The sequence below is a fragment of the Protopterus annectens genome, chromosome 3.part0 (assembly GCF_019279795.1).
Source record: "Protopterus annectens isolate FY-2018-M chromosome 3.part0, PAN1.0, whole genome shotgun sequence".
Taxonomy (NCBI): Eukaryota; Metazoa; Chordata; order Ceratodontiformes; family Protopteridae; genus Protopterus; species Protopterus annectens.
In genome coordinates, this window is record NC_056731.1 from 368,563,133 (window position 1) to 368,577,659 (window position 14,527).

At 37.9% G+C, this 14,527-nt stretch overlaps 1 protein-coding gene across 1 annotated transcript in view; it reads right to left on the reverse strand.

Annotated features, from left to right (window-relative positions):
* The window catches only part of HECW1 (HECT, C2 and WW domain containing E3 ubiquitin protein ligase 1), a 2,794,797-nt gene that overhangs the window by 844,604 nt on the left and 1,935,666 nt on the right, over positions 1–14,527 (reverse strand). The window contains exon 14 of the mRNA XM_044065592.1: positions 3,899–4,020. Within this exon, the coding sequence (XP_043921527.1) occupies positions 3,899–4,020 (122 nt within the window). The remainder of the gene's footprint in view (positions 1–3,898; positions 4,021–14,527) is intronic.

A 14,527-nucleotide genomic window follows, 5' to 3' on the forward strand; every position in this document is an offset into this window, starting at 1 on the left:
TACAGCCATTGCCTTTGTTGTATCTTTGAATTCTTGGGAGGCTTAGCCAGCAAAAGAAATTGATTAGTCTGTGAGATGCTTAATAGTAATGTGGAATCTTCCTCTTTTAGGGATGGCAAAGTTTGGGAAAAGAAAATAGGGTAGACATATGGACCTTCACAGTTTTATGGTCCTGTTTCTTCCTTAAGAGATTATTGACCTGGTCTTGTGAGATTTGGCCAAATATCAACTTCAGCCTTAAAACAGACATTCAAAACATTGTTCCTGATCTCTTCCTTGATAAAGGAAAGTCTCCACTGTGTCATCTTGTGTAGGAGCACGCCTCAGCCTATAACACGGACAAAAAAGTCAGACCAACAGTGTACGGAAGTTGACCTTAGAATTCACAGATATTAACATCAGCCTAGCCTCAGGGTGGTTTGCAGGCTTTTCTAGGGTCTGATTCGCTGGACAGGACTAGAATTTAGACATATGAAATGAATAGCTGAAGACACTGAGGCCCAGTTTGGCAGAAGAGTATACTCTCTTGACATAGTTTTCCAAAGCCATGGACTTTGTCTATTTGAATGGAAAGCAGCACAATTTCTTGAGACCTACACTAGATCAAAAAGATGTAATCGGGTCTAGGATGTCTGGTAACTCAGATGGTGACTTGCAAAGTGCATCCGCTTTTTGTGACTGCAGTAGTACAGCTGGGATACTTCTAGGTTGTCAAAACAGCATTCCTAATGACTAATGTTTATAGATGGATGATTCCTGAGGTCAGACTCTTCAATTCAGTGTAAGACAAATGAAGTCCCATGCCTCCCCAGCATGAGCTATAATATAGTTTTGTGCAGGGGCAGCTGTATAACATTTGTGCACTAAGAGTTGGGCAAAATAGAAATACTTTCCTGAATGTGCAATCACTGATGTCAGCATGTGGAGGGAAAAGGCCACTGCTAAGCTTGATGCTAACATGTAGATTTATTCCCTAAGGGCTAAGCTTCATACTCATGACATCTAACTTTTGATCCAAGTTTAGGGCAGGAGAAATGAGCCTTGTGAAGAAGATCCCACAGAACCAGAGGAGACTCAAAGAGGGGTGGCTTTAGTCCCAAATAAACACTATCTCATAGTTGGATGACTTGAAAGACCAATCACCTAGCTCAAGCCAGTCACCCGTGATCTCTGGCCAATTAACCAGGACCTAAGCAGCACTAAAACCCCAGACATCCTTAACAACAGTCAGAGATCACCCATCATCATACTCCTTGCTGTTATGTGAGGTGCAGGGCTGGACTGACATAGATTCTCAGCTGTCGAGGATAAGCTAATCCTCTGAAGGACCCAGAATGCTTATTTAGCAAAGGGCTTACATCACTGAGGTATATGGTCTGGTCTACGTTCCAGCTTTGTTCCTTGTGACATTGTTCCAGTTGCAGCCTGGAGTTATATGTAGTACCCACTTGCTGATCCTGAAGAGACAATCTCAACCACTTTCAGGTTAGAGTCACTGTCACTTACTGACAGTGGTTGAAATTGTGTTCTTTCCAAAGGCAATACATGCAATGCAGTGCAAGTCTTGAATAATAGCTCAGTGGCCACATACACTCTTAGTTGATATTTCAAGGTATAAAACATGAACACTTTTCACTGACATGCAACAGGATTTAGACCCAAACACTTATGTAGTGGCCCGTGATTATAACACCATTCTTCACTATCGAGCATGCATACTCTAAGATTGGAATCCCTTGAGAAAAATTGACAATTTTATGATTAGGTAATCAGGCCACAAGGCTTATCAAGCAGGGACTTTGATAGAACTTCTGCATTTTTGTCATCAGAAAAATACACCATCTAAAACTCTCTAATCTTGTTTGCTATAAACTAATGACCTTAACAGAATTTCTTATCAGTAGTATATAATGTGCTCCTCAAAGTTTCAGGTATAGCTTGATGTATTACCTGGACACATGCACTAAATTATCAAAACAAGTTATACCTTGTAAGAATAATGCTTAGCTTGTAAATAAAGGTAGTTTTAAGTAGCTTGTCTAGCTGAAATAACTAACCTTTCCCTGTTTTTTATGGCACAAGTTACATTTCTAATTTTTGTTCTGTCATAGTTTATTCTGAAAATCAAGGGAATTAGCTTCAGAAAAGGAAATTACAGCTGATTGTCATCTACATTCATTCCAGTTTCAGTTAATCAAGTACCTTTAGGTATTCTCTGAGTGTCCTCCAGTCTGTGCTGGCATCTTAGTCTGTCATCCTGTACATTTTCTGAAATTTTTGCTTTATGGATGTCACCTGCGTCACGACTATACTTACCCCATTTAGAAACATCTTTCTTGAAGTCCTGATTCTGGAAATGGCCAAAATGCTCTATTTAAATCCCACTGTTAAATATATAGCAGTGCATCAGCTCCCAGATTGTATTGGTGACATAAATGCATAAGTATCCTGGAAGCAAATTAGTGTCAGTTGTTACATTAGCACACTACCTTCAACATTTGTTTCTTGATTATGCCCTGTCAGTAGATAAGCAGCCCTCCTACACACAAACCTAACAACGGCTAGGTTTTATGTGGTTTACTTTAATATCAGAGTTTAAAACCTTTTTTTTGACATTATAATCCAGCTACTAATGAAGTCTTGAGGTTAAACAACTGGTAGAAATCCTTCACAATCGAACACATGAATAGGACGATCCAAAATGTTTCCATCTTCTTTCTCAAACACAATCAGGCTTTTCTGGAGGGGAGATAGATGAGACCAGAACCCTGCTTTCTGCCTTATTGGGAATTCTAGAGGCTCCTAGGATGCAAATGGAATCATCTGACCTTCAGTCCTTTATGTTCTTGGTACTGTGCGTTTGAAATCACAAGGGCAAGAGGAGTATCTTAAGTTGGTCAACTTTAATAGCTTCTCATAAACCCATGTGTTCCATATTGTTTATAGTCTTTATTGATCAGATATGTTATTCCACAATTATATTACTGCAGAGCTCAGGCATATTTTTTATACGGTCTGTTATGGCTTATGCCACTGTGCTTAGGATTGTATGTGCATTAATAAATATGAATCAGAGTTAGTTTACCAACAGAATTGTGAAAACACGGGATGTGTTTATAAAGCAGTACACTGTATCACACAAATAAGAGTTTTCTAACATATTAATGCCCAAAATCTGCAAAAAGAGTGGGACTTTCTTTTAAAACTACATGGTTTGTGGACTTTATATGATATGTTAAATTTTTCACCTACATGAAAAACCTTGCAACATGTTTTAAAATGTTGCCGTTGGTCTTCATCTCCTATCATTGGATGTGTTCTGCATACACTGTCTTTCACAGTCTCTCTTTTGCTCAAAGTGTGGAGGACAACCAGACTCTTCTTACTATGCAGCTATTCCCAAAGATGCTACAGTAAGTTGCGCATCGCCATATCACAGTCATGATCATTCTGATTCTCTCCTCAATGATGTGGTACTTCTTATATCCATGGCATTTTGGAGGCAGCATCTCTACCTTCAGTCACATGCATAAAGCTAGTCAGCACAGAGTTATTTCAGGAGAAGGTATGATATGCAGTCATACACTTATCTGTTTGCATCAGAGCCACATTCTCCAGTGTGATATCTGGGCAAACAGTGACAATTGTATGTACATACCATTGTGTAGAGAGTACACACGATAGTGCCATCTACATCAAAATAGTACAAATAATCATGGCAGTATATTTGGACATGACAAAGCTTCATTGTACTCCCAAAATGCAGGCATGAAAGATATGTAGCAACTGTGAAGAGTCTCAACATTAAGGTGTGTCTTTACCTTATTTCATAAATGTGCTTGCAGTACTGAAGGCTTTTTGTTTGCCAGTGTTAGTATTTATTATTTGTGAAACTTACATAGTTTGCGTGGAGCACAGTGAAGAACTCTGGATTCGTGATAAACTTCACAGCAGGAGACTGCAGCAAAAGGTTGATTTTCTGGGAATTCACAGGGGACAATGGTTCTTCTCTTCTGAACTCTACAGAATTAAAAACATGCAAAAATGATACAATTATTTTAGTATTTGTTGATTAAGTTGTTATTTCATATTTGCAAATGTAATAATTCCATTCTACCTACCCCATTTGGCCTATAATGTTTTGTAACAATTTTAAATCAGTTTCAGTAATGTACACAATTTCACATAGGTTATCGGTGTATTTAAACATTAAAGTCAAAAAGGAGTACCATATACTCAAATATCACACTTCTTTTGTCTCTTTTTGAAAAACAGTTGTACAGCTTAACAAAATGCAGCTAGTGGTCTCTCTATCAAAACAATCTTGCATAATCAGTAATCACTAAGCATGGCACAATATGCTATTAGATGGATTAATCAACAACCCGACTGCATCATGAAGTATCAGGAAAGTAAGGGTGTGCTTACAACACCCAGGTTTTTATTAACCCCCTGAGGCCGCACATCTTGATATGGCTCAAGCAATTGCAATGTGAGTTGCTTACAGAGTCAGGAGTCTGACATGCAAAAATGAAATGATTTGGTGAAGGAAATAAGTAGGAGCGGCCTTAGGTCAACTGGTGCCCTAGGCAAAAGGGCTCCATGGCGCCCCCATCACACCACCTGGTGCCGCATTGCCCCATCTTGGTCTACCTACACCAAATAAACACCGGAAAAGCATCCCTACTAGAGCAGCACCCTAGGCAGCTGCCTAGTTGGCCTATGACTAAGGCCGGCTATGGAAATAAGTCACCTAAGTGGGTAGAAGAGTGGCTGGGTGCCAGTAAGCAAATAATGCTGGTTAGGGATAGCCTCTTAAAAAATAAAATGGTTAGTGGTGTCCCAGAATGGTCATACCTAGGACAATGGTCAGACCTAGGAACAATGGTCCATCCTAGGACAATGGTCAGACCTAGGAACAATGGTCAGACCTAGGATGATGGTCAGACCTAGGAACAATGGTCAGACTTAGGATGATGGTCAGACCTAGGAACACTGGTCAGACCTAGGAACACTGGTCAGACCTAGGAACAATGGTCAGACCTAGGAACACTGCTTTTGTGATGTTTTGTCAGACATGATGAGGGGCATCAAGAACCATATCAGCCTATTTGTGGACAATGTTAAGATAAAAGGGACAACGGAAAACCATAGGATCATGGAATCTTAAGAAACACAAGGCAAGTAAGTATTGTGACTATTGACTCCTTATAACTACCTACCTGCAGACTGAACATCCTCTGTCTAGAAGGGCCAGGCAGTAAAGTCAGGAGCGAATTTATAATACCCATCCAATTATAACCACTTCCCATTTGAAGGAATATAATGTACCATACTGTTTTAATTAATAATGGGAATCTGTTTCAGAGGTGGGGAAGGAGCTGAGTAATGAATCTTTCTCTCCAACTTGTTTTATTTATCTGTTAGTGAAGATTTAGAGACTTTGTTCTGGTATTTCTGGGACTGTGGTCTATTCAGCATGTGGAGATACAAAAGATCTTGGACTATTAGATTATTAATGGCACAGAAGACCAGGCATACATCTCCCATCTCCCCTCAGGAGACTCTGAATAAAGGAAAAATGCTTCCAGTCTTTTTTGGTAGCTTAGGGTTTCTAAGCCAGTCATCTTATTAGTTAGGAACCTCTGAGTTTTTTTCTAATTGTTTGATATGTCTAGTTCAGTGCATCCCAAAGCGGGTATTGTATTCGGTAATTGACCTAATCAGGACTGGCTATAATGGGACAGTAAGCTCTTTGAATTGAAAAAATATCCCCTTGGAGAAGGACTTTCTGTCTATCATCATATGATCATCCATAATGATCAAAGTACTGGACATTATCAAACCAAGTACCAAGGTACCTAACAACATTCTCATTTTGGACGGGCTATTGTCTATATCATATGCCAGTGAGGAGGGACAGTTTACAAATGTGACTATGTTACACTTCTTAGCATTTAATGTAAGTCCATTTTTTGCACTCTGAGTGTTTACAAGTGTGAGGTTTTGTTTTAGGGCTTAAGTATTAGGGGGTGAGTTGATGATGACCCCCAGTTTGCAGTCATCCATAAACATGGTTAGCCAGAGATCTTGGTTTGTGTCTGGTGGTTGAAAAAGTAAACGACAAATATAAGGGGTATCATGTAGCCTTACAGAACACCACTGGTTACTTCCATACTCTTTGATGAAGCAACTGCTACCTACACAATATGGGTTCTGTCTCTTAACCAGTTTGCTACCCATCTTACTACATACAGATCTATTTGGAATGCATTTGGCTTACTAAGTATGTTACCATGAAGTATAGTGTCAAAGTCCTTGGCCAGGTTAAGGTTTGCCATGTATACAGCTTTCACAGAAGTTAACCAAAGTATGACTCTACTGGTATTTTTCACATGAACAAGCTTTAATGAAACACACTTTCTTCAGAATAAAACCATAAATGCTGTTATCACCACAGATGCGTTTTCAGCCTCTAATGACTTCCTCAGATGAAAAAGAAATGCATACCTTTTACAACTCTTCCCCTAAAATACCCTCCACTTAATTAATACTGTTATACAATTGGTGTATATTCTTAATGTGGTCACATGTACTTAATAGATGCTCAGCCCTATAAAACTTTTTTTTAAAAAATCCCTTTAAACCAGACCTTTAAAACAGTTCTAAACACATACATACATATATAAATATATACATATATAAATATCAAAATATCCTCTCTAAACTCTAATAGATATAAATATATAAATATAAATAAATATAAATACAAATACAGTTTAGTTTTATACATGATAAAAACCTTATAAAACAAACTTTTCTTCCATACAGTAGCACCATATTATGTCCAAAAAAGAATTAAAATCCTACACAGGTGCTTTTTAGATAAATGGTTCAAACAGTAATATAGTAAAAGACATACATTTTCATTTTTCTCTTTTTGAACCAAAATAAATTATTGCGCATGCACTTTTGATGTTGCAGTCTTTAGCTTTGTCCTAGGGTAAGAAGTATTGCATTTAAAAAAAAAAAATTATATTTATAAAGCTAGTGTACATAAAGAGATACTTTTTTCAGAGTCACTAGAGCTTTGCAGCCCTTAACTTTAAAACTGGGGCAAGAGAGACTGCATCATTCAGACCTGGAAATTTTGTATTTTTTCTTTGTTTGTATTTTTCCTCCCAAATAGTATGTATCCAGAGTACGTCTTCAGAAATGTAGCTCAGAATCAATTCTATAGAGTGTCAAGGTTAAGCTTAAAGAATAGTGAGTTTGAAGAACAGAAGCATAGAACGGTTAATGAACTCACAGAAAGAGGTTATGATCATAGGCAGATAGAGCACAGTGCTACACAAGTCTCACAGTTGAGAGAATCTAGGGCCAAACCATATTTCTCAGAAAGACCTTTAAGTAAGATTGATAAGAAGGATGATAATAGTAAGGTCTGTATCCCCTATTCAAGGGATGTAAGGAGATACACGGATATAATTAATCAACACTGGGGTATTTTATTGACGGACCCACAGATGAGTGAGGTTATAGGCCCTAGACCTCAATTTACTTACAAGAATAAGAAAAATCTGAAAAGGAGACTATGTAATGTTAAAGGAATCAAATGTAGGTTTAATTCATTTGGTACTAAACCATGTGGTAAATGTCCACAATGTAGGTTTATTAATGTAGAGACATCATTTGTACATCCAGATACTGGTAAAGTATATGAGGTTAGGGTACAGGCAGATTGTGAAACTATGCATGTGGTCTATCTAGCTATTTGCACCATCTGCAAATGTTTCTATGTTGGCAAGACAGAGCGTGCTTTGAAGGATAGAATAAGGGAGCACAATTACCATATTGGTAAAGGTAGTTGTAATAATGCCTTAGCTAAGCATGTTTCAAGTAAAGGGGAACAGCACAAATTCCTGTTCATGGTTCTATCCAGGATGTTTGAGAATCCAAGGGTCGGTGATATTAGAGCTAGAACTGAAGAGATGGAGGCCAAGTGGATAGTGATGTTAAGAGCTAACCAAGGACATGGTCTAAATGACCATGTTCCAATGAAACCTGTGCTTAGCAAAAGAGCTCTATTTAGGTAATTTATGTTATATGTTTATTTGGAGCTTTTCTCCGATCATAGATAATATTTTTATATATATTTTTATATATACTTATATATGGTTAAGTATTGTTTATTAAATTTTTTTATTATTTGTTTTAATATATATGTAACTATTTTTATAATAGAGTTTTATAATGGGCCTTTAAGAATTAATTAGAGTATGTCATGTGATCATTTTATAATGTATATAAGGTGTAGGTGTTTGTGATGTTTTATACACCTGATGAAGCATTTTGTGAAAGCGCTAGTGTGAGTTACAATAAAGTAGTACTGCTCAGCTGAGACTTCCTCGCATCTTTTATGCTTATTTGAGACTCTGGAGCCTATCCTCAGCAGCTTATTGATTATTATTAAATATATTTAAACTTTTCATTGGGGCTGGTCCTTTTTTAGAAAATATTTAAGCTTTGACAGTATTTGCATATATTTATTTGGTGATAATCTGGCCACTCCCAAAAGCCTTGCTGTTTGGTCAACATTACCATTTGCATTAATATTAATTTCACTCAGTATAATTGGGTACCCTTGTAAGAGCCTTAAGGCAGCTGTCAGGGGTTCTGGTGGGAGTGATAACTACTTTATAGTCTGGGCAGAAAGGGGGCACAGCAGGTGAATCTGTGCCAACCTTTCCCAGGGTATATGTGTGTGTGTGTGTGTGTGTGTGTGTGTGTGTGTGTGTGTGTGTGTGTGTGTGTGTGTGTGTGTGTGTGTGTGTGTGTGTGTGTGTGCAAATCAAATCTCAACAAGTGTGTGTCAGCTGCTTGGAGCAGGGACACAAAGCACTGGTTTCACTGAGATGGTGTGGGAGGACTTAGTTTGGAACCCCAGCTAAGGACTCAACTCTAAGATGTGCCCATGGGGAGACTTGTGGGTCTGGGCAGATCTAGACAGGAACCAGCTCCATGACTGACCATGTTTTCTGGACGCTCTTAAGGGAAATTGTGCTTGATACAGAGAGGTCTGCATCTGGAAATACTGAGTGTATCCATTCGTACTCCAAGTGAACATCCCTCTCCTGTGTGAGTGGTAAGGATTCAGGCCCCTTGACTACTGGCCCGGTATGGGGACGTCACAAACCCCACTTTGAATGCTTCTGGGATTGAGTAATGAAATGCTGGGTAATCTGCAGAAATTAATGTGAACCCAAACACCAATCAAAATCTAGTCATAAAGAGTTTTGCATTATTCAGTGCTATAGTAATTTCACATGTGCATTCATACTTCAAGCCAAAAACAAGATCAGTCCGGCTTCAGCTCTTTCTCAGGCCTATTTAAACAATGAAACTCTCGGAGCAGCATGAAACAAAAGTCTTAAAAAGGGTTAAGAGGAAAGGTAGGAGTAATAAAAGTCATGGGTATACAGCATGGTGTACTGCTGGCTTAAAGGGACAGTTTGTAAGCAGAGGCATTGTATGGATGATTAGAAAGAGAATGGCTACTGCACATTAGATGGGAAGAAAGATGTACAATGAGGACACTTGTGAAGAAAAGGTTTTGTTGTTAAATTATATGTGAGTTGGAACTCTATATCCTTAAAGATTATAGTCGAGTGTTTGGCCTACTTTGCAAAACTGCCTGAGAATTGGCTGACTATGTAGGATATTCGTTCTGCATACGATAAATAAATACATATATGTATCTTAATATTTTAAAATTAAAAGTAAAAAAGCTTCCATCTGTGTTCATGTTCAATGCAGTTATCTCATATAATGGTAATCCCATCTTCACTTAGCAACCTGATGATGCATTTTTGGTAACAGATGCACCACACCATCCTAAAAAGAAAGTACAAGGATAGCAGAAATGTGAGGATGGGGAAAGGAAAGTCACAGAATGGATAATCACAACTATGTAATGAATAAATAAAACAAGCAACACAGTGGAGCAAGCCATCAAAGGGAACTGAGAAGGCTGGGTTGAGAACTATGTTTAAACATAGGAAAGGATTAAATACTCTGCTGAGACTTTAATAATTCCAAAGCGGAATACTAAGTAGGAGGAATAATCCTAAAAAGTACATCTCTGGAAAATATCTCTGTTGTGATACTATCAACAGTAATGAATCACCTGCTACAAAGTGAGAAACCAACAGCCAAGACCTTTAAGATGTTGGAATGTATCCTTATGGTATAACAGTCTAGGAACAGAGAAGTTATATTGCCCCGCTATAGATCCATGGTCAGGCAGAAGCTGAAGAGCTGTGCTCAGGCTTCATTTACATGGTTAAGGATATTAAGATAGTTAAAAAGGTACACAAATGCTACTAATGGATGGAAAGATATAAAAGGAGAAGTTGCAGGAGCTAACTCTGTCCTCACTTGATGATACAGGAGGAAGAGGAGACATAACACGTATGTGCAAAGCACTTTGGGAGCAATGGGTAGCATAGAGCTCAAAAGGAAAGACAAAAGAAGGAGGAGGATCGTGAAACCAGATTAAGGATATAAAGTCCAAATTAGACATTAGAAAGCACAGACAGATTAGTAGATAAATTAAGCAGGTTATGTGGGTAGATGGTGACTGTATTACCAAAGAGTCCTTCAAGAAGTCCAGAGAAGGATGGTGGGCTAAGATTATGACTAACTGGTAAGATACTAGTTATACAAATAGGAGAGACTATACGTAAATATTTTCTGCAGTTGCAACTATATAATGTAATGCATGGTACAAATGTAAGACAATTCTAATGGTCAGTGGAAGAAAGAAAGGAAAGAAAATAAGAAAGAAAGAAAGAAAGGAAAAGAAAACTCTTTGTAAAATAGGAATAGTATATAATGCAGAAGGCAGACAAACAGGCAGACAGGAGAACTAGATTGCCTTTATCTGCTGTTAAAATCTACAGTTCTATAATTTTACGTTTCAGCCGTAATAAATATCCACATCATGTACATCTGATAATTATAAGACAGCTCCATAAACACGAGTCAGTGAATCACAAATAGCAAACACAGCAGCATGAAGTATTCTAGTGAACACATATCTTCTTAGGCTTATACTACTAAAAATACATATGGTTCTTTATTATTTATTTATTTACTGATATTTGATTACCAGGAAAGTCCGACTGAGTAGAAGCCCATTTTCAGCAAGTGGCCTGGTAAAAAAAGCTCCAAAGTATTACAAAACATTTTAAGAGCCATAATTTTACAATCTTTAAAATAATATAAAAAGAAACTATAGTTTAAATAAATATATCAAGTCAGACATTATATGAGCACATTGGTTAGAAGTCATATGACAATGATTTAATATTTAGAGAAACTTTAATCAGTTTATAGAGAAACAAAAAGATAAGTTTATTTAACATTCATTTACGAGGAAAACCTGACTTGGAATGAGACAATTTTCAGCAAAGGGCCAAAGCAAAATGCTCCAGATGTATGCCTTGTAATGTGGGAGGAAACCCACACAAATGCAGGCAGGACAGGCAGACTGCACATAGAAGGCACCACAGCCAAGAATCAAACTGGAAAACCTCTTCCTGTAAGGCAACAACATTAACCACTGCACCACTGCTCCATCCACAACACAAACAGGAATTACAAAATTAAGTGAGAGACAAGCAGGCCTATTGTATATTTAGAGATAAAGCCAGGAGAGAGAAACTGATAGAAGTTAGGAAGTGAATGAAAAAAGGAGAGTAAGGAGGTGTAAGGTATGAATAAGTATTTATTCACACTTAGGGATATAGCTTATCCTGGTGTTGAGCAAGAACAGAGACAGCTTTTGGTTAGGAAGTCTTTAGCAATGGTTTTGAAGGATGGTATTATACCTCTCAACCTGTAACTGCAAAAAAATATATATTCTGAAATAAATAAATAAATAAATAAAAAAGGGTTAACAGAGGACCAAAAATACAGACAATTTTTAAATATTGCCATTATAAACTTAGAAAATTGATATATTAAAAGGTTTTGTGTTAACATGCATTTTATAAATGATATGAAGTGTGAAACTCAAATGTCTTTTACTGTTTACCGACATCCACCCTCAATGATTTGCCAGATGTGGGACATACCAAAAAGAAGAGGCAAAAATCTGGACATTCTGCAAAAATCTGGACAGTTGAGAGGTATAGAGGGTATTGACCTGATGGATACAAGTAAGGAGTTCCAGGCATTAGCAACATGGTATGAGTACAGACAATGCCCAGCAGATTTGATAGGTCTGTGTACAGAAGGGAGTTTTTGGTCACTGGATCATAATGACTGACTGGGATCAGAATTGTGTTGAACAGTTTTTAGTGCTGGACAAGCAGATGGTTTCTGCATAATTTTATAGGTGGTAAGAAGCTGTATATATGTTAGTTGATGCTGTAGTTCTAACCAATTTAGGCTTTTAGTGCTATACAGTGGTAGGTTCTGAAACTAGCATGTGCTGCAAATTTAGCAACTTTGTTATAGCATTTTTCAAGTTTTAATTTTTGTGATACCTGAAGGTTCGTAAGGATGGAAGTGCCATAAAGAAATGTGGAGAGGAGATAAGTAGTAGCAAGTGTAGCTTTAGTTGCATTGGTGAGACAGGTTTCATGAAAACTCATCATACAACTGAGGCTGAGAAGGTATTAACGCTTTGATCAGATAAATAGAGGGGTTTGCATACACAAAGCTATTCACATAAGGACATATTTTTTATTGTTTTTGTATGGAACCTCAGTTCAAAGAACTTCAGATGCTGTAATATAATATGCTGCATAATATGCTGCATGTTTGCTTCTGTCTGTGGTATCAAGCGGTAGCAGTCTTATCTGTTATGAAATTATAGTTTCATGGGGGAGACATTCGTGACTCTGACAGTCCTAGGCATTTTGAAGTCTAGTAGCTACCACACGCAGAAAGGAGAAATGCTGACCTTATATATGAGTACACAACTGGATGGGGTACAGTAAGAAGCAGAAAACTATCAAAGCTGCATAACAAAGAAACAAAGAAAGCAGGCAGACTTCTGCTGTTCAATGAGAGAAAAATCACCAGTAGAAGAAAATAAATTATTTCCTCCTGGTAAAGAGACAAACTAGTAGTAAACAAGCTACTTCTTCTGAGTGGCCAAGCTGAACCAGCCACACCCCCTTCATGAGTACTGAGCATAAGTACTCATTTAGGTTCATAGTTTAGTACTAAGCTAACTGCCCTTGCGAGCCATTTTAAGCCTAGCCAATTATCCCTTGTGAGACTTAAACCCTGCACCTTGTGTTTGTAAGGCAAACACCTTAGCCATTAAGCCACCCCCCAACCCATTCTTAGCTTCCTCCTTAGCCATCCAGTATTCCTTCCTGGCCTAGTCTTTCTTTTCCATGTCCCACTTTGTCCTGCACTCCTCCTTTCTTTTGATGACTTCCATGACTTCCTCAGTTACCTTTCTTTATGTACCTTATTTCTATGTTTTGCTTGGCCACATATCTATTCTGTTGTCATCCCACATGCTGTTTGGAGGTGCTGCCATTCTTCTTCGACTAAATCTGTTTCCTTCTCTATTTGTCTTGGGGTACTTGAGCACTGAGGACTTTCTTGTTCATTCTCCCCTTTTAATTGTCTTCCATTTATGGGTGAGTTTCAGATGGAAACATCCAGCATGATTTGGGGGAAAGACCCCCACAGAAGCACAAGCAGATAATGCAAAGGCCGGAGATAATGCATTGGCCGGAGGTCAGGATCGAACCTTGTACCTTGTGCATGGGAGGCAAATATCTTAACCGCTTCGCTATCTGGTAGTACCCCTGCATTTTCACACTGCTTTTCTCCCTGCTTCCATACATTTAACTAAGCACCTAATTTTATTTGTCCTTTCTCCTTGTGCTTCAGTAAAATGATTAATCTTCCTTCTTATATATCCCTCATTTGGGCCTTTGCTTTACAGTGAATACTACTGACTTCTTGACTAAGTGGAACAATTGTCTGTATTCCTGATTGTGACTTTTCTTATACTTACGAAATATTTTATGTTTTTTTGCTAACCTCATGGCACCAGATTTGAGAACCACAGTGTGTTTCCTTGTGTTGCATTTGAATGCTTCTTACACAAAGGTGCTTGTTGCTTTAATCAAGGTAATGCTTGTGTATCCTGACTGTTCTTTCACACTACCATTCTACATGTTTGCTACAATTTATAGGATTTTTTTCATTTGTTTGTGCCATGCCTCTCAGACTAAAGTCTCACAGTCTGTATTGCAGACATCTTGAAAAGGGTGCTGTTCAAACGCATTTTGAGTTTGTGAAAGGTAAGTACTACAGTCTGAGGAGTGTGTGGGAGTAAATGGGGAGATTTAGGGTTACAGTTTGGGAAGAAGTTTTGGGATTAGGTTTAGGGAATACTGTGAGGTTTAGTATCAGGGTAGGGGAGTGTGACTTTGTATTACAGCTAATGAGTGATTAGGAGTTTAAGTTTAGGATGTAAGGTTTGGGATTAAGA